The following is a 22,862-nucleotide window of genomic DNA, read 5'->3' as shown; positions in this document are numbered from 1 at the left end:
TATGTGACAAATTGATTTTTGACAAGGGTGCCAAAATAATTTCAATGGTGAAAGGACCATCTTCTCAACAAATTGGCACTGGAAAAACTGGATATCCATGTGCAAAAGAATGAAGTTAAATCCTTAAAATATTAAAATAAACTATATACAAAAATTAACACAAAGTGGATCAAAGACCTAAATTTAAGAGCTAAAACTTTCTCTTAGAAGAAAATAAAAGAAAACTTTCATGACCTTGGATTCGGCAATGGTATCTTAAGCATGACAACCAAAAGGACAAGCAACACAAGAAAACAAATTGATAGAGAGTGGGTCGTACAGCTTTGGAGTGGCAACCTTCGTGGCGCCAGTGATGAAAAACAGAATTATATATGGGTGATGTTGAGAAAGGTAAGAAGATTTTTGTTCAGAAGTGTGCCCAGTGCCACACGGTGGAAAAGGGAGACAAGCACAAGAGTGGGCCTAATCTCCACGGTCTCTTCGTGTGGAAGACAGGTCAGGCCACTGGATTCTCTCACACAGACACCAATAAGAATAAAGGCATCACCTGGGGAGAGGATACACTGATGGAGTATTTGGAGAATCCCAAGAAGTACATCCCTGGAAGAAAAATGATCTTTGCCGGAATTAAGAAGGCAGAAAGGGCAAACTTGATAGCTTATCTCAAAAAAGCTACTAATGAGTAATAATTGGTCACTGCCTTATTTATTACAAAACAAATGTCTCATGACTTTTTTATGTGTACCATACTTTAACAGATGTCATACACCAGAATTCAGATCATGAATGACTGACAGGATATCTTGTTGGGTGGTCCTCATTTAAAACTAAGACTGGCTTGTGGTTAAATGAATATGCAGTTTTTTTTTCATTTTAATAGTAATTCCAATTTAGTAAATGGTATCACTGTTTACCCCTTCTAAAGATATGATTAGACTTTGTTAGTAATGTTCAACTTTTCACAAAGATGGTGAGTGCCATCTTAAAACTTAATGGAGGCCGGGAGCAGTAGCTCATGCCTGTAATCACAGCACTTTGAGGCGCTGAGACAGGCAGATTATGAGGTCAAGAGATTGAGATCATCCTGGCCAACATGGTGAAACCCCGTCTCTACTAAAAATACAAAAATTAACTGGGCGTTGTGCCGCATGCCCGTAGTCCCAGCTACACGGGAGGCTGAGGCAGGAGAATCACTTGAACCTGGGAGGCGGCGGTTGGAGTGAGCTGAGATTGTGCCACTGCACTACAGCCTAGTGACAGAGTGAGACTCCAACTCAAAAAAAAAAAAAGAAAGAAAGAAAGAAAAAGAAAAAAAAATAGATAAATTTGACTTTATTGAAACTAAATACTTTAGTGCATCAAAGGACACTATCAAGGGAGTGAAAACCCATAGAATGGGAGAAAATATTTGCAAATCATATATCTGATAAGGGATCAATATCCAGAATATATAAATAACTCCTATACCTCAAAACGACAAAAACCTAATTTAAAAATGGGCAAAGGGCTGAGCACGGTGGCTCATGCCTGTAATGCCAGCACTTTGGGAGGCAGAGGTGGGTGGATGTCCTGAGCTCAAGCATTCCAAACCAGTCTGGGTAACATGACAAAACATAATGTCTACCAAAATTATAAAAAATTAGCTGGGCATGGTGGTGCACACCTATGGTCCCAGCTACTCAGGAGGCTGACATGGGAGGATCGCTTGAGCCTGGGAGCTGGAGGTTGCAGTGAGCCAAGATAACACCACTGCACTCCAATGTGTGTGACAGAGTGAGACCCCATCTCAAAAACAAAACAAACAAAAATGGGTAAAGGACTTGAATAGACATTTCTACAAAAATATAGAAATGGCCAAGAAGTACATGAAAAGATGCTTAACATCATTAGTCATTAGAAAATGCAAATCAAACCACAATGAGATACCACTTCGCACTCATCAGAATGATTATAGTTAAAAAATAGGGCCTGGCGAGGTGGCAGGTACCTGTAGTCCCAGGTACTCAGGAGGCTGAGGTGGGAAGACTGCTTAAGCACAGGATTTTCAGGCTGCAGTGAAGTATGATCACACCACTGCACTGCAGCTTGGGTAACAGAATAAGACCCTATCTAAAAATAATAATAATTTTTAAATTAATTAATAAAAATCAAAAGAAATTTTTAAGAAAGGAAAATACATGTTGGCAAGGATATGGAGAAATTGGAACCTACATACATTGTTGGTGGGAATGTAAAATTATGCAGCTGCTATGGAAAGCAGTTTGGTGGTTCCTCAAAATGGTAAACACATGGTCACCATATGATCCAGCAATTCCACTCTTAGATATACACCCTAAAGAACTGAAAACAGGGACTCAAACAAATATTTGTAAACCAATGGTCACAGCAACATTATTCAAATGGCCAAAAGGTGGAAACAACCCAAGTGTCCATCAGTGGATGAATGGATAAACAAAATGTGGTATAAACAAAGAATGGGGGCCGGGCGCAGTGGCTCACGCCTGTAGTCCTAGCACTTTGGGAGGCCCAGGCAGGCGGATCACCTGAGGTGAGGAGTTTAAGACCAGCCTGGCTAACATGGCGAAATCCCATCTCTACTAAAAATACAAAAATCAGCCGGGCATGGTGGTGCGTGCCTATACTCCCAGCTACTCAGGAGGCTGAGGCAAGAGAATTGCTTGAACCCAGGAGGCAGAGGTTGCGGTAAGCCAAGATTGTGCCATTGCACTCAAGCCTGGGCGACAGAGTGAGACTCCATCTCAACAAAACAAAATAAAACACAACAACAACAAAAACAAAGAATGGAATTATTTATTTATTTTTTTAATTTTATTTTTTTTTTTTGAGACAGAGTCTCGCTCTGTCTCCCAGGCTGGAGTGCAATGGCGTGATCTCGGCTCACTGCAAGCTCCGTATCCCAGGTTCACGCCATTCTCCTGCTTCAGCCTCCCAAGTAGCTGGGACTATAGGCGCCTGCCACCACGTCCAGCTAATTTTTTGTATTTTTAGTAAAGACGGGGTTTCACCGTGTTAGCCACGATGGTCTCGATCTCCTGACCTCATGATCTGCCCGCCTCAGCCTCCCAAAGTGCTGGGATTACAGGCGTGAGCCACTGTGCCTGGCCAAGAATGGAATTATTATAGCTGTAATGGGAATAAAGTTCTGATGCATGCTACAACCTACATGAACCTTGAAAATATTATGCTAAGTGAAATAAGCGAGACACAAAAGGATACGTATCGTATGATTCCATTTATATGAGGCATCTAGAATGAACAAATCCATAGACAGAATGTGATTAGTGATTATTAGGGGGTGGGGAGATGAAGATGGCAAATTATTGCCTAATGGGTACAAAGTTTGTTTGGGATGATCAGGAAGTTCTAGAAATGGATAGTGGCAATGGTTGTATAACATTGTAAATATACTTAATGCTACTAAACTGTACCCTTAAAAACAGCTTAAACGGTCTATTTTATGTTATGTATATTTTATCAAAATTCAAAAATAAAATAAAATAGTGAAGTAGCTTTATATTGCTGATTTGAAGCAATCTCCAAAATAAACTGCTAAATGCAAAAGGTAAGATGTAGAACAAGAAGGGAAAGGAAACTACAGGTAAACACAAATTTGTAAATTCTCAGAACATCTCAGAAGCTTATAAAGTGATTGCCCCTGTGGGAGACAAACCAGGTGCCTACAGAACTGAGAAGTGAGAGTTATTTTTCACTGAATACTCTTCTATATGTTTTGAATTTTGTATGACACATGTATATTACCTAGTCCAAAAGTTTTTTTTTAATTAAAAAAAATGTGCTGACTGGGGATCCAAGAAAGGGGGGAAAAAAGATAAAAAATATGATGGTTGTGGCCGGGTGCGGTGGCTCACGCCTGTAATCCCAGCACTTTGGGAGGCCGAGGCTGGCGGATTATGAGGTCAGGAGATCGAGACCATCCTGGCTAACACGGTGAAGCCCCGTCTCTACTAAAAATACAAAAAATTAGCCGGGCGTGGTGGCGGGCGCCTGTAGTCCCAGCTACTTGGGAGGCTGAAGCAGGAGAATGGTGTGAACCCGGGAGGCGGAGTTTGCAGGGAGCCGAGATTGCACCACTGCACTCCAGCCTGGGTGACAGCGCGAGACTCCATCTCAAAAAAAATATATATATATATACATATATATATATATGTATATATGTGTATATATATATATATGTATATATGTGTGTATATATATATATATATATGTATATATATATATACACTGGTTGTTCAAAGTCACAGTCCAGAATGAATTACTGCCATAAGGTAGCACTAAAGATACAAACAAGTTACAAGTTATGATTCCAATCTAATCTCTTCGTTTTATTTATTTATTTATTTATTTTGAGATAGAGTCTCACTCTGTTGCCCTGGCTGGAGTGCAGTGGCACAAACATGGCTCACTGTAGCCTCAACTTCCTGGGCTCAATGGATCCTCCCACCTCCGCCTCCTGAGTAGCTAGTATTACAGTTGTGTGCCACCACACCTGGCTAATTTTTCTATGTTTTTGTAGAGACGGGGTTTCACCATGGTGCCCAGGCTGGTCTCAAACTCCAGGGCACATGTGATTCGCCTGCCTTGGCCTCCCAAAGTGCTGGGATTACAGCCTGGCTTTCTCAGTGAATGGCGTCCACAAACCAAAAGCAAGCCCACGTGAAGTTCACATTAGATGGAGATGTTTCTTAGAAAACAAGGCAATTCTGTGTCCCCACTGCACTCAGAACCTGAACAGTTTCATGGTTAGCTGATCACAGACCCATCTCTACCCTAATAGACAAAGCTTTTTGAGGGCAGAGGATCTAATATATCAGTGCCTGGCACAGAATAGGCACTTAATATTTGTGGTAAGAAAAAAAAAATGCTAGTACTATGGCTATGTACTCCATTTCCACTACTACACACTAGGAAATCTATCATTTGCTTGTTTTTTTTTTTTCTAGCAAATTTCAAGAGTTTTAAAATTAATACAAAATACTGAGAATACAAAAAAATGTTTTTTAATTTTATTCTATTTTATTTGATTTTATTATTATTATACTGTAAGTTTTAGGGTACATGTGCACAATGTGCAGGTTAGTTACATATGTATACATGTGCCATGCTGGTGTGCTGCACCCACTAACTCGTCATCTAGCATTAGGTGTATCTCCCAATGCTATCCCTCCCGCCTCCCCCAACCCCACAACAGTCCCCAGAGTGTGATGTTCCCCTTCCTGCGTCCATGTGTTCTCATTGTTCAATTCCCACCTGTGACTGAGAATATGCGGTGTGCGGTTTTTTGTTCTTGCAATAGTTTACTGCGAATGATGATTTCCAATTTCATCCATGTCCCTACAAAGGACATGAACTCATCATTTTTTATGGCTGCATAGTATTCCATGGTGTATATGTGCCACATTTTCTTAATCCAGTCTATCATTGTTGGACATTTGGGTTGGTTCCAAGTCTTTGCTATTGTGAATAGTGCCACAATAAACATACGTGTGCATGTGTCTTTATAGCAGCATGATTTATAGTCCTTTGGGTATATACCCAGTAATGGGATGGCTGGGTCAAATGGTATTTCTAGTTCTAGATCCCTGAGGAATCGCCACACTGACTTCCACAATGGTTGAACTAGTTTACAGTCCCACCAACAGTGTAAAAGTGTTCCTATTTCTCCACATCCTCTCCAGCACCTGTTGTTTCCTGACTTTTTAATGATTGCCACTCTAACCGGTGTGAGATGGTATCTCACTGTGGTTTTGATTTGCATCTCTCTGATGGCCAGTGATGGTGAGCACTTTTTCATGTGTTTTTTGGCTGCATAAATGTCTTCTTTTGAGAAGTGTCTGTTCATGTCCTTCGCCCACTTTTTGATGGAGAATACAAAAATTAGCTGGGTATGGTGGCACATGCCTGTAGTCCCAGCTACTTGGGAGGCTGAGGCAGGAGAATCGCTTGAACCCAGGAGGCAGAGGTTGCAATGAGCTGAGATCGTGCCAACTGCACTCCAGTCTAGGAGACAGAGCTAGACTCCGTCTCAAAAAAAAAAAAAAGAATCTTTCCCAACATATTGCCTCTTACCTGGATGTGGCTGCTGGCTTCATTCTGTTTGCTAAATGCCAGTGTGCTGAGAACATAGAAGAGTTTTCGTATTTGCTGAGGGGATATGTTATCCAGATAATCTAAAATGCCCTGTGGAAAAAATGATGCCAACAATGAGGCTAGCAGCTAACATTTTTCCCTTAAAATTCAAAAAATTAAAATCCCTGTAAAAGAGACACACATAGATAGCCAGGTATCTAAAACTTTTTAGCTCCCTTAAAAGCTCAAAGCTCAAGTTCTAAAAGCTATGCTCAGAGCCCAAAGGTTTGATAGACTGGATATAAACTGAGAAAATTCTTACAACTTTCTAAATCTCTTATTATCAGAGACTAGGAACTAACTATCAGGAAACATAAAGTTTTCTTTATCCTCTTCACTCTGAACCACAATCCTGGGCTTTACTCATCTACTGCTTAGTCATTCTAATGCACCTCCCAGTTCTCGGTATTCTTTACCTCCACCTTTCCCTTTTTTTCAGTGAAAACAATATTCTACCAAAAGTTATGTCTTTACCCTATTCCTTGCCATATCATCCCTTCCCAGGTTCTACTCAATGAATTATTTCTCCCTTCTCTACAGATCTGGAAGGAGTCACAAGGAAACTATTTACTTTGTGACCTTGGGAAATGCCTCAGCTTTTCTCATCTATAACATGGTGATAATAATAGCTATACTACCTTTCATGGTTTGTCTGAGGATAAAGTAATAAAACAGCTTTGTAAACTTTTAATTAATTTTTAAAAATCTCCATTTCTTCCTCTCTATTGAATCCTTTCTCTCAGCCTACAAGCAATCTCAGACCTCCTCATCTAAAAAATATCTCCCTCGCAACCAGCTTCTTTCTCAAGCTACTTTTTTTATTCTCTCCTCCTTGATGCTTCTCGACATTGACTCTATTCCCTAAGTCTTCAAGTTACTGCTCTCTGGCTTCCACCCTTATAATTCAATTAACACTGTTCTCTCAGAGGTTACCAGAGGTATCCTAATTGCCAAAGACAATAGCCTCTGCTCCATCTTCAACTTCTACAGTGTCCAACACTGGAGATAAATCCCTCACTCTTTTTTTTTTGACAGAGTTTCGCTCTTCGCACCTAGGCTGGAGTGTGATGGCATGATCTCAGCTCACTGCAACCTCCACCTCCTGGGTTCAAGTGATTCTCCTGCCTCAGCCTCCCGAGTAGCTGGGATTACAGGCATGCACCACAATGCCCGGGTAATTTTTGTATTTTTAGTAGAGGAGGGCTTTCTCCATGTTGGTCAGGCTGATTCGAACTCCCAAGCTCAGGTGATCCGTCCACCTCGGCCTCCCAAAGTGCTGGGATTACAAGCATGAGTCACTGTGCCCGGCCAATCCCTCACTCTTGAAACTCATTCCTGGGCTTTTGCTACCTGACATCCTTTAAGCTCACATTATTAATCTTCCAGTTTTCTCATTTTCCTTCTATGGACATTTGCTTTCATCTGCCACTTAAACTTTAACCTTCTCAAAATGTCTGTGCTCTTCTAAGCCTTTTTTTTTTTTTTTTTTTTTTTCCTGAGACAGAGTCTTGCTCTGTCGCCCAGACTGGAGTGCAGTGGTGTTATCTTGGCTCACTGCAAGCTCCGCCTCCTGGGTTCACACCATTCTCCTGCCTCAGCCTCCTGGGTAGCTGGGACTACAGGCGACCGCCACGATGTCCGGCTAATTTTTGTATTTTTAGTAGAGACGGGGTTTCACCGTGTTAGGCAGGATGGTCTTGATCTCCTGACCTCGTGATTTGCCCGCCTTGGCCTCCCAAAGTGCTGGGATTAGAGGCATGAGCCACCGCACCTGGACCGCCACATATTCTTAACAGTCACCAAGTCATGTTAATTCTAACACCAAATTGTCTCTTAAGCCATAATTTCTTCTACATTCCCGTGACCAAAATCCGGCCCTTACTCTCACTCCCTTAGACCATTTCAGCAGTCTCCAATCCACCCATCATATAGCCTACTGAGTTATCTCTCAACGCTGAGTAGATTAGGTCAACTCTATGTAAAAACTAGTAATAGCTCCTTATTGTCTAGAAAATAAAGTTGAAACTCTTTAGCATGTTATTTGAGACTCTTTGCAACATGGGCCTGTCCTATGTCTTACCAGCCTCGCCTCCCATCACTCCTCTCCATATATATCCTATTCTCCAGTCATGCTTGTTTGCTTCTCATTCCTCAGTCACACCATTGACTTGGGCACCAGTTTGCTTCTGCTCAAACTCTTCTCTGCCTAGAACGCACTTCCCATACTTTCTCTTGTCAGTCATTCCCATCCTTCAGCAATCACTCACATTGCCTCTTTGAAGAATTCTCCAGCTTCCCAGGCTAAATTTAATTATTCTTGCTCTGTTATATCTACAGTACTTTACCAGAGAATTCACCATGTTGTATTTATAGTGACTTGCTTATGTGTCTTAGTCTTTAACATCAAAGGTAAGGGCCTACTTTACATTCACAGCACCCAGAATAGAGATTAGCCTGTAGGTTAGGTATAAAGAAGAGTTTGCTGAATGAATTAACACATAGATAGAATAGTCACTTTTTATTTATATTACTTGCCCATCATCTCACCTCCTTCCCACCACCTCCCACCAATTATAGTATTCAATATCTAAAGTACAAGAAGCCAATAAGATACCTTTACAAAGACAGCATTCATCATCATAGCAGATGGGTTTAACACTACCAACTCTAGAAGGACATCTAAGGCAGTATCAACTTCAGCTTCATTCCCACTGCAGATATGGGTCACTAAGGCACCAACCACTTCCTATACAGGGGACAGTCAACAGGACAATGTAAAACAAAATATGGATGGCCATTCTAAAGGGATTCACCCCCAAGGCCTCTCCAATCTCTACTTTGTTAAAATCACAATCAACCCAATCCCATCACCTATTATCTAGTTTTCATTAATCTTGGCTTCAGGAGATTTAGGAATATGCCAGTATAACTCGACCATCCCGTCTTGACCTATTTCCCATATTTTATCAGTGAGCACTACCTAAGCCCTCCTGATTTTGCTCCTTGGCATAGTTTTCCTCTTTCTTTTTCCCATATGGGTTAAATTTTACTCTTTAAGTTGAGGTTGTACAAGATCAGTTGAAATTTCTCAAAAAGATGGCACTCAAGGAGCTAAAAGCTTTAAAGGTTTTCTCTATATAGTACAGGCTAGATTTGCATGTTTCCAAAGCAAACATGGATCATGATAGTGTCTCTAAGACATTAAGAGGATTCAAAAATGTCTTAGATGCCATTCTCCCTTTATACTGTCACTCCATAATAGTCATAACAGAATTATATTCTCAACTGCAACAGCTACCTCATGTCAGCTACAACTATTGCTCTACTTTAAATGTTTAAAATTTTTTTACAAATCTTCATTTTAAAAGTTCCATTCAAATGTGTTTTAACATTGTTAATGATAGGAAGAATATATGTAAAAATACAAAATAAGACACTGTTCTTTACTTGCTTTCATAAACATTTTCCACAAATACAGTCCTCCCTCTCTGGATATATGCTATTAAAATGTGTCTCGGCCAGGCCCGATGGCTCACGCCTATAATCCCAGCACTTTGAGAGGCCGAGGCAGGCGGATCACCTGAGGTCAGGAGTTCGAGACCAGCCTGGCCAACATGGTGAAACGCTGTGTCTACTAAAAATACAAAAAATTAGCCGGGCGTGGTGGTGTGTGCCTGTAATCACAGCTACTTAGGAAGCTGAGACAGGAGAATCGCTTGAACCCAGGAGGCGAAGGCCGAGATAGCACCACTGCACTCCAGCCTGGGCATGAAGAGCAAAACCCCGTCTCAAAACAAAACAAAAAAAAGTGTCTCATGTTTTGAAATGGACTAGATCTGGATCTTAATTTCAGACAGAGAATTTTAGAGCTCAGAACACAGAGTTAGATCCACCAGTCAAGTCTCTTCCTTTCATCAAGGCTGGGACTAGAATTGAGCTTTCTTGAGACCCAGTTCAAAGTTCCTTCCCCTTCAGTGAGTTCCAACCAACAAGAAATAAACATCAGATTATTTTCCCTTTCCGTGTTCCCTCCTTGCCAAAATAAATGTTTCAACATACCTGCTGGCAGTATGTGTCAAAAAACTTAAATGCATATTTGTATAGGAGACTGCCAAATGAAATTATACTCTGGTCTAGAGAGTGAAGCAAACTCTGAGCCAGCGACAGAACGGATGAACACATATCCTTAAGAACCTTGAGTGGGGAAGAGTAGAGAGAGAAAAGAAGCTGTAGGAAACAGTTAGTACCCAACCTAAGAGTTGCTTATCTTTTGGAATGTCAGACTTCTCCTCCCTAGCTCTCATTTTAACTTAGGAAATCTTAATCTTTGTTTTACACAAAAATAATCCTTCATCATTCTGAGATTACTCTCAGCATCAATGGGATTCCACGTTTGGATAATAATTCACCTTTAAGCTCAAAGAAGTTAAATTACAAGCCTAATAGATTATTCCTATCTGCTCAATTTGGGATTGGAGGCCAGATGTTCTAAATCCCAGTTTCCCCATGCAATCACACTACCCCCACGGATGTTCCACCTTGGTTATAATTTGAAGTAGGTCTATAAGGTTCAATGCTAACTAAACTGATTTTTTTAAAAGAAGATCAAGAAGAGAAGTGATCATAACCTACCAATAATGCAATGTACATAGACATTAATGGACCCAGACTAAATAACCAGTTAATAAACATAGCTTCCTTGTTGATACCATAATTTAAAAAAATCTTATATTTAGTACTAAGCTGGGTATAATGCTTTATTGGGGAAAATGCAATGAAAAATTACATATGGTTTCTGCATCTAGAAAATTACAGCCCAAAACATATATAATTGGCAGAAATAAACACAGAACGAACTGCAAGATAAAATAATACAACCGTTAAACCTATTCCTAAATATAAAATTTAAGACCCAGCGAGGTATTCTCATTAGCTCCTAACCCAAACCCCAAACCACTGGCCCATCCAGTTTTCTAAGTTCTATACTGCTAATATCCTGAACGTTCAGCTGGCAAAACACTATTCCTAGCTTATAAAATTCCACTTTGAATAACTTACATTTCCAGAGGAATTATCACCTAAAGTCCACAGTTTTGAATGGCTAAAGAGTGATAGTTCAAATAGGTACATATTTACATTTCTACTAGTTTCTACAGGCTGGTCCTATCCCCCTCAAGGTTTTTATAAGCTACTTAAATAGGATACGGAAGGCCAGTTTGTCAAAGTTGCAAACTGCATTGAGATAGGCAATTAAAATGATTAATGCAAAAATAAAATTCAAAAATCTCAATGGGTTTGAACAATGGACTGAAATAAGATGAAATTTTACATGAGAGCTGTAAAGCTTTCTGTTTTAGATTAAAAATCAATAGTCTCTGACACTTACTAAGTAATGAACAGAGAATGTACTCTGGAGCAGCTGTTCTTGAATGTAGCCTGATCGAATCTTATTTCTTAGCACCCTTTCAATGTACTTCTTTGTCTGAGTATTGGTGCTATAGATGATGAAAAGCATCACCAGGTCAAACACCTATTGTCAATAAATATGCAACAATAGAAAAACAGTTAACAAATCAGTACATTTGCTACAATGAAACAGCAGCTTTTCCTCTAATTAAAACACAGAATGGATAATGCTCATTTGTTCCATACACTCCCCTGGGAGTATCTACACTTTTCACAAAACTCAGAAATATTTTTCAGATAAATAAAGTGCCACAACTGTTAACCATCGGTACCCCTTAAGAATACAGAGCAGGCCAGGCACGGTGGCTCATGTCTGTAATCCCAGCACTTTGGGAGGCCAAGGCAGGCAGATCACAAGGTCAGGAGATCGAGACCATCCTGACTAACACTGTGAAACCCCGTCTCTACTAAAAATACAAAAAATTAGCCGGGTGTGGCAGTGTGCACCTATAGTCCCAGCTGCTGGGGAGGCTGAGGCAGGAGAATGGCGTGAACCCGGGAGGCAGAGCTTGCAGTGAGCCGAGATCGCGCCACTGCACTCCAGCCTGGGTGAGAGAGCGAGATTCCATTCTCAAAAAAAAAAAAAGAAAAAAAAAAAAAAGAATACAGAGCAATATGCATGAAAGTGATATTACTACAGAAGTAACTCTGAACATCTTGACATTTATTAAAAGATTCAATCACTTGCCAACTCCAGTGTGTATTTGTTGCCAACTACAGTATATATTTTCACTATTAATAGGAAAATTACTAGGCCGGGCGCGGTGGCTCATGCCTGTAATCCCAGCACTTTGGGAGGCCGAGATGGGTGGATCACGAGGTCAGGAGTTCAAGACCAGCCTGGCCAAGATGCTGAAACCCCGTCTCTACTAAAAATACATAAATTAGCCGGGCAAGGTGGCACACACCTGTAATCCCAGCTACTTGGGAAGCTGAGACAGGAGAATCGCTTGAACCCGGGTGACAGAGGTTGCAGTGAGCCGAGATCGAGCCACTGCACTCGAGCCTAGGTGACAGAGCAAGACTTTGTCTCAAAAAAAAAAAAAAAAAAAAGGAAAATTACTTTGTGAAAAGTTGGAAAGACTATAAATGCCCATCAGTACAGGAAAGGTTCAATAAATTATGATGGAGTAATTTTAATTTTTGGAATATTACACAGTCATCAGAAAGAATAAGCCATGCTAGGCGTGGTGGCTCATGCCTATAATCCCAGCACTTTGGGAGGCCAAGGCAGGCAGATCATGAGGTCAGGAGATTGAGACCATCCTGGCTAACATGATGAAGCCCCATCTCCACTAAAAATACAAAAAATTAGCCGGGCATGGTGGCGGGTGCCTGTAGTCCCAGCTACTTGGGAGGCTGAAGCGGGAGAATGGCGTGAACCCAGGAGGCGGAGCTTGCAGTGAGCCGAGATCACGCCACTGCAGTCCAGCCTAGGCGACAGAGTGAGACCCCGTCTCAAAAAAAAAAAAAGAAAGAAAGAAAAAGAAAAACAAAACAAAACAAAAAAAGAGAAAACATTGGGAGTGTATTCAGGGCAACCTGAGTCTATGCTTCCAGGGGAAAAAAAAAAAAAAAACAGTTAAAAAGGCAAGCAGGACAAAAAAGAAAAAACAAAAAAAATTTTACTACTTATCTTAACTGAATGCCCCATTCCTTAGGACACCAAAATTGAGTTATTAGACCAGAATACAGTCATTAAAGATAACAATGAAGACAATGCAGACCTTGAAATATTTGACAGGAGAAAAAATGTTAAAAGAAAAAAAGTAAGAATACAAATTATATTTATACAATGATTACAAATATGTAAAAATAGGTATGCAGGCAGCCAAAGTGGTAAATTTATGTTTATCCAAAACCAAAAACAGTGTGTTGGAGTACTTTGATATTTTTCACCACAAAAAATTCTGAATTTTCATTGCTTTATTCAGCATCATGAAAGCTTTTAAGATAGTCATCCCAAAATTGGATAACAAAACTAACAAAAATCCCACAAAACAGATTCCAACCAAAGAAAAATCTTTAAAGGCAACCAATCAGCACCTAAGGAACTCAATCATCTGGCTTTTTATCTTTTGAGATGGAGTCTTGCACTGTCGCCCAGGCTGGAGTGCAGGGGCGTGTGCCACCAGGCCAGGCTAATTATTTTGTATTTTTAGTAGAGACAGGGTTTCGCTACATTGGCCAGGCTGGTCTCAAACTCCTGACCTCAGATGATCCGCTTGCCTCAGCCTCCCAAAGTGCTGGGATTATAGGCGTGAGCCACCGCGCCCGGCCAATCATCTGGCTTTTTGATGGAAGGTATTTCTAGAATTAACAGAGACATAAGATCCAGTACCACTGCCTTGACGGTGGACAGACTGATTTACTCTAGTCAGGTCTACATGAGCAAAGTAAAGTAACACATGGAATGCCATTATCTTGACAGTGGTGCTGGGTGGAAGGAAGGGCAATTAGGCAGATATAAGGACCTGAGACTTAGGTGGTTATTTTCTTCATCTCATCAGTGGGGACCTGGCTTCTTTGACTGCACCTTGATGTGCTTGTTTACACTGTTAGTATTTCCCCTTGTGGATACTGTAGGCTTATTTTACAGCCAGAGTGAGTAGGGGCAGGCTATCTGGCCAGTCGCCACCTCAGATTATCTTCCCCAGACAGCTAATGTTTATTAGAGCAACTAGGGAAGAGAGAGAAGAGTGACTGGAGGGAGGAGAAAGAAAGAAAGTGGGAAGGCAAGCTAGCCAATGTCATTACTTTTAAGTCTGCAATACTGAAAATGCACAGTACATGAACATTACCTTGTGTTCAGACACTGAGGCACTGTTTTCAATTGCCTGAAAAAACAGGAGAGAGTCACAAAAAAATTATGACACATCAGCAAATCACATTACACCTTATTCAGCATGCCCTGTTATCTCATCTAAGAGCCAATGTGTCCATATGGCAACCATCAGCTATCATTTCCACTTGAATGAGTTTTGAGATTTTTATTTCAATCTACCTCAGTTATACATCTGTCACTAACTGCCACTCATTTCCTCCTTGATAATCAAAGTTCCAAAGATCTCACCTTAATCCAGGCTTCTGAAATGGTTTTCTCATATCTAATAGCTGACTTTATTACATCAAAGAGGAGAATAATACAGTTCTGACCGCTGCTTTCTTGATTTCCTGAGGAACTACAAGTAGCAGAGAGGAAAAAAATTACTCTTCTACCCACCAGAAAAGAACTTACAAGATCGGAGTTCCTGCTTAGTAGCCATGTACCCTGGAGCAAATGACAACCTCATGTATAAGATGGCTAATAAACATGCACTGTAGTCTGTCTGGGATTGATCTGAATGGCTAAGAAAATATATAAACACATACATACTCACATACATATATGTAATTTGAAAAACAATATAATACTAGATGTAAATGTCATAATAGTATCATTTGTAGTAGTATTAAGCTCTAACTCTGACAGTGGGATGTCAGAAAATTGTGACATCCTGTGTGAGGATGAGCTCTTTACCTTGCTCGTCCTTTACTTTTCAACTTTACTTGGGAAGCCTGTAACCGTGATGGCAAAACACAATGCTGCAGATCCAACTTCTCCCGAAGCTCAGAAATTACCTGCAGAAAGTAAATATTAGCTATGGTTTTCTGCTCATTCATAGTGGGTAGGCACAGTCCAGTCTCTCTACCATGACAATCTCCTGAAAGACTGAGGAAGAAAAAATTTTAAATGTTGGACATTTTGAAAAATAGAGTTATGAGAATAGCCAATGCAATGTCATAGAACATCATACCCAAAATTTTAGAATTCTGTGAGGTACTACACAGAAAGAGTAAATGTAACTTATAGCAGCTTATATAGATCAATGAATCTGTTGAATAGCTCCATTCTCTCCTCTGAATGCTCTCCGGATTAGTCAGTATTCTCAGTTAGTCTGGGGACAGAGAAGAGCAACTGGCACTTAAGTTGCTTTATCTAGGTGTGATGGGATATAAGAGCATACCTCAAGTGCATCCATGGCTGTTATGGAATGAAGAATGAACTTTATTATCACAGGTAAATCCTCCAATCTAATAGACAACAACTTATCCATCACCAACTGGCGAACCTAAAAATTAAAAGCACAAAAACTTAATAGGTTTTCATGTCACTACCTCAACTTTGTACTGAACTGTTAGGTAAAATTAGAAAAAAATCACTTCTCTTACTCCATCTTCCCACTTATAATTTAGGGAAAAACAAAATTTTAGATTTTTCCCCAAATTAGAATCTTTTAGTTGTTAATACCACAGCTTCATCAAAAATAGACGGGCAATAAATGTGAAACAGAGCTATTATCTTACATTTAGAGCCTAAATTCTCAACTGGCTACAGTAAGGCATAAAAAGTATTATTCCTATGGGAAGCAGGTATGATTCAGACAATATAGAAGATTTCCACTCAAAAATTACTGCTTAAAAACAGACCTGTGGGCCGGGCACGGTGGCTCAAGCCTGTAATCCCAGCACTTTGGGAGGCCGAGGGGGGTGGAAAACAAGGTCCAGAGTTCAAGACCAGCCTGGACAACATGGTGAAACCCCGCCTCTACTAAAAATACAAAAATTAGCCGGGAGTGGTGGCAGGTGCCTGTAACCCCAGCTACTTGGGAGGCTGAGTCAGGGAACTGCTTGAACTTGGTAGGCAGAGGTTGCAGTGAGCGGAGATTGCACCACTGCACTCCAGCCTGGGTGACAGAGCGATACTCCGTCTCAAAAAAAAAAAAAACAGACCTGTGACTCTACCATAGAACAGCATCTGAAACTCATTGAGGGGAAAAAAAAAAGAGATATCAAATGTGATTCACTATGGTTTCAAAATGAAATACTCATTACTCCCAAGGCAATGACTGACTGACACTTGTTCTGGGAGGTTGGAAAGCTGGCTGTGTTTCTGGAAGGCTGAGTCTTTTCTACCTTCAATAGGAAGTTTGGGTCAAGTCGGAGGCTTGAAAGGACATCCAGGATTGGGACAGTGAGTGAAGTATTCTCTATCAGTAGGTCACTGTGAATGGTAGAAAAAGAAAAAAGTTGTATAATGGTTTGAACAGCGCTGGGCAGACAATGACTTGAGAAAATCATTTATTAGAGTATGAAAATAAAGGACATACTTAGTTGCCATTAAATTACCGTTTATAGTATGTTTCTTTAAAAATTGTTTTGACTGCAAAAAATAATACATGCTCATTATAAAAATTCAAATAATAAAAGTAGAAACAAGAAGCCTTCCATCACAATCCCCACTACCCAGAGAACATCACTATTTAGTTTGGTACGTATCCTTCCCCGCAAAAAGGAAAAAGAAAACCCAAAACATTTACAATGAAATGTGATAAGTATGAGAGACACATGTACGTGGTGCTACAGGAGCACAACATAGTGAGAAGGACAGTGATAGATTGTTTTTTGTTTTTTTTTTTTTTTTGCTTTTTGAGACAGGGTCTTACTCTGATGCCCAGGCTTGAGTACAGTGGTGTCATCACAGCTCACTGTAGCTTCGACCTTCCACGCTCAATTGATCCTCCCATCTCAGCCTCCTGAGTAGCTAGAATTATAAGTGCGTACCACCACACCCACCTAATTTTTGTATGTTTTTGAAAGACAGCTTTTCACCATGTTGCCCAGGCTGGTCTCAAACTCCTGGGCTCAAGTGACCCACCCACCTCAGCCGCCCAACATGCTGGGATTAAAGGCATGAGCCACTGCGCCCAACTGACAGTGACAGATGCTAAAAAAAAAGACTATACAAAAGGAGATGAGCTGGCATCAGGCAGATAAAGTGGGTGGCGTAGTGCTTTGCCCAGAAGGAGCATCCTGCCCAAAAGGATGAGGGCAAGAAATCATTGGATGTTTTGGAGGTAGCTTTGCAGACAACTATACAAAAGGAAGTATTACAAACTGAATTTTTAAAAAATACTTCTAGTACAATAAAAAGTTGCATTAAGATGGAAACTTTATTACCTAGGGATATTGTTCTCCCCTTCTTCAATACTGCCCTACCAATTACTATTTTTCAAATGAATGACAGTAAGCAATGGGTCTCCGCAAGGGTTCTGATGCAGGACTGTGCATTAGAATGAATCACCTAGGAACCCAAAGAAGGTAGATGTTTAATAGGCTCCACAAGTGATTTTAATGTGCAGCCAGGGTTAAGGACCCCCTGAAGAACAAGTCAATGAAACTTAAGGGATCATGGTCAACTTCTCCACTGGCCAAATTTAGATACCTAATCCTAAGCCAGACTTCACGCTCATAACAGGTGTACCATTTAAAAGAAAGTACGTGGGGCCAGGCACGGTGGCTCACGCCTGTAATCCCAGCACTTTGGGAGGCCGAGGAGGGCGGATCACAAGGTCAGGAGATCGAGACCATCCTGGCTAACACGGTGAAACCCCGTCTCTACTAAAAATACCAAAAAAATTAGTCGGGCATGGTAGCAGGTGCCTGTAGTCCCAGCTACTTGGGAGGCTGAGGCAGGAGAATGGGGTGAACCCAGGAGGTGGAGGTTGCAGTGAGCTGAGATCGCACCACTGCACTCCAGCCTGACCGACGGAGCAAGACTCTGTCTCAGAAAAAAAAAAAAAAAAAAAAAGAAAGTATGTGGATCTATTCAAATATATATCTGTTTTTTTTTAAGTCAAATCCCATATCCTACTCATGAAGGGGGGTATCATCCTCTTTTTAGATATAAGAGACCATATTACTACTGCTCTTTGCATACTGCAGTGATAGAACCCCCATAGCTGAGCCTCACTTAGATGATGACAGAGTGTTTATCCACCTGAGTTCTTTCCCCACATCAGCGTGCTGGGAATCCCCTAGGATCTCAGGTAGGCTGGTGATGATGTCATGCTGCAGGTTCTCTGGAGCAATACTGATCAGCTGCATGATCTTGGTGGTGAGGTCCTGCAGTAGAGGACACTATTAGAACTGCAGCACATTACCCAGAATAAAGAAAGACTACCTACATGTGAAATGCAGAGCTGAAATTATTTGAGAAATAAACATAGTTATTTATCTCTGTACTTTGAAAAAGAATCTTCCTAAATATTTATTTAATAAATGATATCTACTCTTCGTATTTAAACTTTTCTGAAATTTAAAGGGTGAAATATCTATGATTCTCAAATTATGAAAATTGGAAAAAGCTAATGGATGGATGGAAAAGTATGAATTTTCTGTTTACAAAGAGAAAAAAAAATACAACCTCCAAAAGATATGAGAAACATACTCTTTAAATTCAAGAGATAAAGTCCATAAGCCTACCTTGCCATCCACAACTCTGTCAAGCCATTTTAGTTGACTGACAATGAGTCGAGGTATGTTGATTTCATCACTGTTCTTGCTAAAATGTTAGGAAGAGAAAACAGGGAACTGAGCCTTTCTGGTCAAAATAACAGCAAGCAATAATACTGCACAAAATAATTTAGCCATTCCATTAACATTTACTGAACACCTACTATGCATTCGGCACTGCACTAGACACACAAGTGATACCCAAGATGCAGGAGATACATGCTTACGTATGTTAAGAAAAATGTCTAGAAGACATGCTAAATATGAACAGTGACTACATCCAGGGAGGGTTTAGAGAGAAGGGATGACAGGGCTAGACAGCATCTCTTAATAATAATTTTTAAAAAGACAATGTTAATAAATCTTAAAAACTGAATATGACAAATATTTTTAAAAGGTAAGACACTAATAACATCAACACAGTAAGTGCTTAAAAAGGCAAGCATAAGTCAGGTGCGGTGGCTCATGCCTGTAATCCCAGCACTTTGGGAGGCCAAGGTGGGCAGATCACATGAGGCCAGGAGTTCAAGACCAGCCTGGCCAACACGGTGAAACCCCATCTCTACTAAAAATACAAAAATTAGCTGGGCATGGTGGTGGGTACCTGTAATCCCAGCTACTTGGGAGGCTGAGGCAGGAGAATCGCTTGAACCCAGGAGGTGGAGGTTGCAGTGAGTTGAGATTGTGCCACTGCACTCCAGCCTGGGTGACAGAGCCAAGACTCTGTCTCAAAAAAAAAAAAAAAAAAGCAAGCATATATTGCTAAGGGAACATAGAAAGTCAAATTAGATTATATTTATAAAAGTACTAAAAATCATTTATAAATAAAGAAATGTTGGCTCAATTATCATTTTTCCAAATATGATAGTTTCCACCTTCCTTCGAGCCTCCTATATCTAAAGTTTTGGACCACTTCCATCTCCTTGACAGCATGGTCCTTGTTATTGCAGCCAATCTTAACTGAAAAAGACTACCCAGGATGTAAAGCATCCAGCATGAGACATTTAGCTAAAACAAATTTGAAAAAATAAACCTTCAGTGGGTGCAGTGGCTCACTCCTGCAATCCCAGCACTTTGTAGGGCTGAGGCAGGCAGATCACTTGAGGTCAGGAGTTCGAGGCCAGCCTGGCCAACATGGTGAAACCTCATATCTACTAAAAATACCAAAAATTAGCTGGGTGTGGTGGCGCACACCTGTAATCCCAGCTACTCAGGGGGCTGAGGCAGGAGAATCACTTGAACCCAGGAGGCAGAGGTTGCAGTGAGCCAAGATCGCACCACTGTACTCTAGCCTGGGCAACAGAGTGAGACTCAGTCTCAAAATAAGTAAACCTTTAAACTTACTATTACTGTATCAGGACTCTGAAAAAATTAAAAAGGAGAACATAAAATTGACTATAATCCTGTCATTCCAGAAAGGTACACTATTAATATACATATGTATATGTGTGTATCTTCTTTTTTAAACAAAATACTGAACTACTTATTGCAAAAACTGCAATTACTTTTGCACCAACCTAATATAAATGCTATGTGTAACCTGGGTTTGTTTTTTTCAATTAATGTATGATATTAACTAGTTCTTTTTACAATTATTAATGTGCACATAATATTTCTATTTTTGAACATCTCAATTATTTACATTTCTTTATTTTAAAGAGTAATCTTTTTCAATATACGGAACACTTCACAAATTTGGGTATCACCCTTGCAAAAGGGCCATGCCAATCTCTGTATTGTTCCAATTTTAGTATATGTGCTGCCAAAGCAAGCACTAAACTAATATTATTTCATTTTCATTCACAGTTATTATCTTAGGATAAATTAGGAGACATGACATTAGGATTAAAGGGTATGCAAAATCTAAGGTTTTTGACACATACAATCTATTGCTCTTCCGAATCGATGCCTGAACTAATTTATATGCTCACTAGCAATGTACGAGCATGCCTATTCACTACACTCAACAAGGAGACCCTCTGAGACTAGGAAAAAATGCATTTATTTTACTGTGTAATAGTTATTATTTACTATTTTGATACAGTGTTTTAAATTTGTGCCTTTGATTGCTAACAAAATTGAACTTTTTAAATATTTGATGTTCTTGTATTTCTTCTTTGTAAACTGTCTGTTCATGACCTTTGTCTACTTTTCTATCAGGCTGTTCATTTCTTTTTTAACATAGTAATTAAAAAAAAACAGGTAGGGCCACATCCCAGTAGTTTGAGAGGCTTAGGCAGGTGGACCACTTGAGCCTGGAAGTTTTGAGACTAGCCTGGGCAACATGGCGAAACCCCACCTCTACCAAAAAAAAACCACAAAAATTAGCTGGACCGGGTGGCGCACACCTGTAGTCCCAGGCACTCATGATGCTGAGGTGTGAGGATCACTTAAGCCTGGGAGGTGGAGGCCTCAGTGAGCCATGATCGTACTACGGCACTCTAGCCTGGGCAACAGAGTGAGACCCTGTCTGAACATACACTACAAAATTTATAAGGTAAAGAAAAGTATTCAGAAAATACCTGATTCCAACCAACTGGCTACCCTCTTTGGAGACAACTACCATTATCAGTATATTGTGTATCCTTCTATTAGGGATTATCCCTGAGCATAAGCAACAGAAACTTAAAAAAAAAAAAAAAATTCTGTTTTGAAATACAGACAAGGTCTCACTACATTGCCCAGGCTGGTCTTGAATTCCTGAACTCAAGCAATCCTCCTGCCTCAGCTTCCCAAACTGTTGGGATTACAGGTGTGAGCCACCGCACCAGGCCAATAGTTACTTTTAACAGTAATCCTATCTATTTTTACAAAGTCATATTAATAGATGAAACTTCAAAGACACTCCAGTAAAATTTTAGTAGTCACTTAAGAAACATAATGATAAATATGACTTTCAGAGAAACCAATAGTTTTCAGAGTAACCTTTTCAGAGAGAACTTAAGTACATCAGGGTACTTTGAACATTCCATAATAACGCCACTTACTTTTCAAAAAAATATTCTGGCAACTTCTCAAATAAGGTTTTGATAATGGCAGGCTAAAAAAGAAGACATAGGGAGTTAGGAGATGATCTCAAAATACACAATAGAAATGTATAATCCCAGCTACTTGGGAGGCTCAGGCATGAGAACCGCTTGGACCTGGGGAAGGCAGAGATTGCAGTGAGCCAAGATTGCACCACTCCACTCCAGCCTGGGTGACAGAGGAGACTCTGACTCAAAAAAAAAAAAAAAAGAAAGAAAGAAATGTATAATTCTCTTTCCAACTAGAGCTCCTGGAATAAACACTCTGCTAAAGTTGATATCTTATTACAAGGATATCCACATGAATATGTCTTCATTTTTAGAATATGCTATTGGAATACAAAGACTTAATCTGTCTTCTGAAAAACTGAAAATGACTATCAAGGCAACGTTAAAATAATCAGATAATTAAAATATTATTAAATACAATAACTGTTAATCCACAAAATGCAAACTTTAAAAGATTATCAAATAACTTGCAAGGGGAGCTCTCAGGAGGAACAAGGGAGCTCTCAGACTTAAAATAACTAAATTATCTTCAAGATTTCCAGTGAAAAGGAAGAATTTAAGAGTGTGAAAAGATTAACAGTAGGGGAGAAGAGGAAAAATGGAGAATGGGGTGGAGGGAAGTTTTCTGCTCTATATACATTTGTATAACTTGAGATATTTAAATCATATCAATGTATTGTCTACTTAATGTATTAAAAGAGACGAGGAGGAGGAAAAGGACAAAATTAAGTTACATAAGCATCTAAAAAGCTAAATGGGAGATGATGTAGATATGAATATGATAAAGATTACCAGATACTCAGAGATACACAGGATGCAGCTTTAAGAACAGGAATCAGATGCAGAGAGAATAAATGG

General features: G+C 39.9%; 2 protein-coding genes and 1 non-coding gene across 14 annotated transcripts in view; 1 reads left to right on the top strand and 2 right to left on the bottom strand.

Moving 5' to 3' along the window:
* FANCD2 (FA complementation group D2) overlaps positions 1-22,862 on the bottom strand; it is a 71,762-nt gene that overhangs the window by 39,571 nt on the left and 9,329 nt on the right. For 8 of the 12 annotated variants that reach the window (XM_031009035.3, XM_055382921.2, XM_031009033.3 and 5 more), the window contains 12 exons: positions 21,957-22,009; positions 18,940-19,018; positions 18,455-18,579; positions 16,591-16,678; positions 15,642-15,746; positions 15,155-15,255; positions 14,708-14,816; positions 14,436-14,471; positions 11,555-11,698; positions 10,228-10,362; positions 8,783-8,914; positions 6,109-6,219 (listed from right to left, as the gene is read on the bottom strand). In XM_031009035.3, the coding sequence (XP_030864895.2) occupies positions 6,109-6,219; positions 8,783-8,914; positions 10,228-10,362; positions 11,555-11,698; positions 14,436-14,471; positions 14,708-14,816; positions 15,155-15,255; positions 15,642-15,746; positions 16,591-16,678; positions 18,455-18,579; positions 18,940-19,018; positions 21,957-22,009 (1,218 nt within the window). The remainder of the gene's footprint in view (positions 1-6,108; positions 6,220-8,782; positions 8,915-10,227; positions 10,363-11,554; positions 11,699-14,435; positions 14,472-14,707; positions 14,817-15,154; positions 15,256-15,641; positions 15,747-16,590; positions 16,679-18,454; positions 18,580-18,939; positions 19,019-21,956; positions 22,010-22,862) is intronic. The other 4 variants (XM_055382928.2, XM_055382929.2, XM_055382931.2 and 1 more) reach the window with 2 other exon arrangements.
* On the top strand, positions 372-711 carry LOC101146129 (cytochrome c, somatic-like). Its single transcript, XM_055382934.2, has one exon. The coding sequence runs from the start codon at positions 372-374 to the stop codon at positions 684-686; it is 315 nt and encodes a 104-aa protein (XP_055238909.1). The 3' UTR covers positions 687-711.
* On the bottom strand, positions 20,641-20,744 carry LOC115934124 (U6 spliceosomal RNA). The gene has a single exon (XR_004069969.1). It is a non-coding gene; the product is annotated as a U6 spliceosomal RNA (small nuclear RNA).

Source organism: Gorilla gorilla, chromosome 2 (genome assembly GCF_029281585.2).
Source record: "Gorilla gorilla gorilla isolate KB3781 chromosome 2, NHGRI_mGorGor1-v2.1_pri, whole genome shotgun sequence".
Classification (NCBI taxonomy): Eukaryota; Metazoa; Chordata; class Mammalia; order Primates; family Hominidae; genus Gorilla; species Gorilla gorilla.
The sequence above is the reverse complement of the archived record's forward strand: the minus strand, read 5'-3'. Positions and strand labels throughout refer to the sequence as shown.

Bases quoted from the DNA above. Each gene is read 5' to 3' on its own strand.
- LOC101146129 (XM_055382934.2), top strand. From the start codon at position 372: ATGGGTGATGTTGAGAAAGGTAAGAAGATTTTTGTTCAGAAGTGTGCC.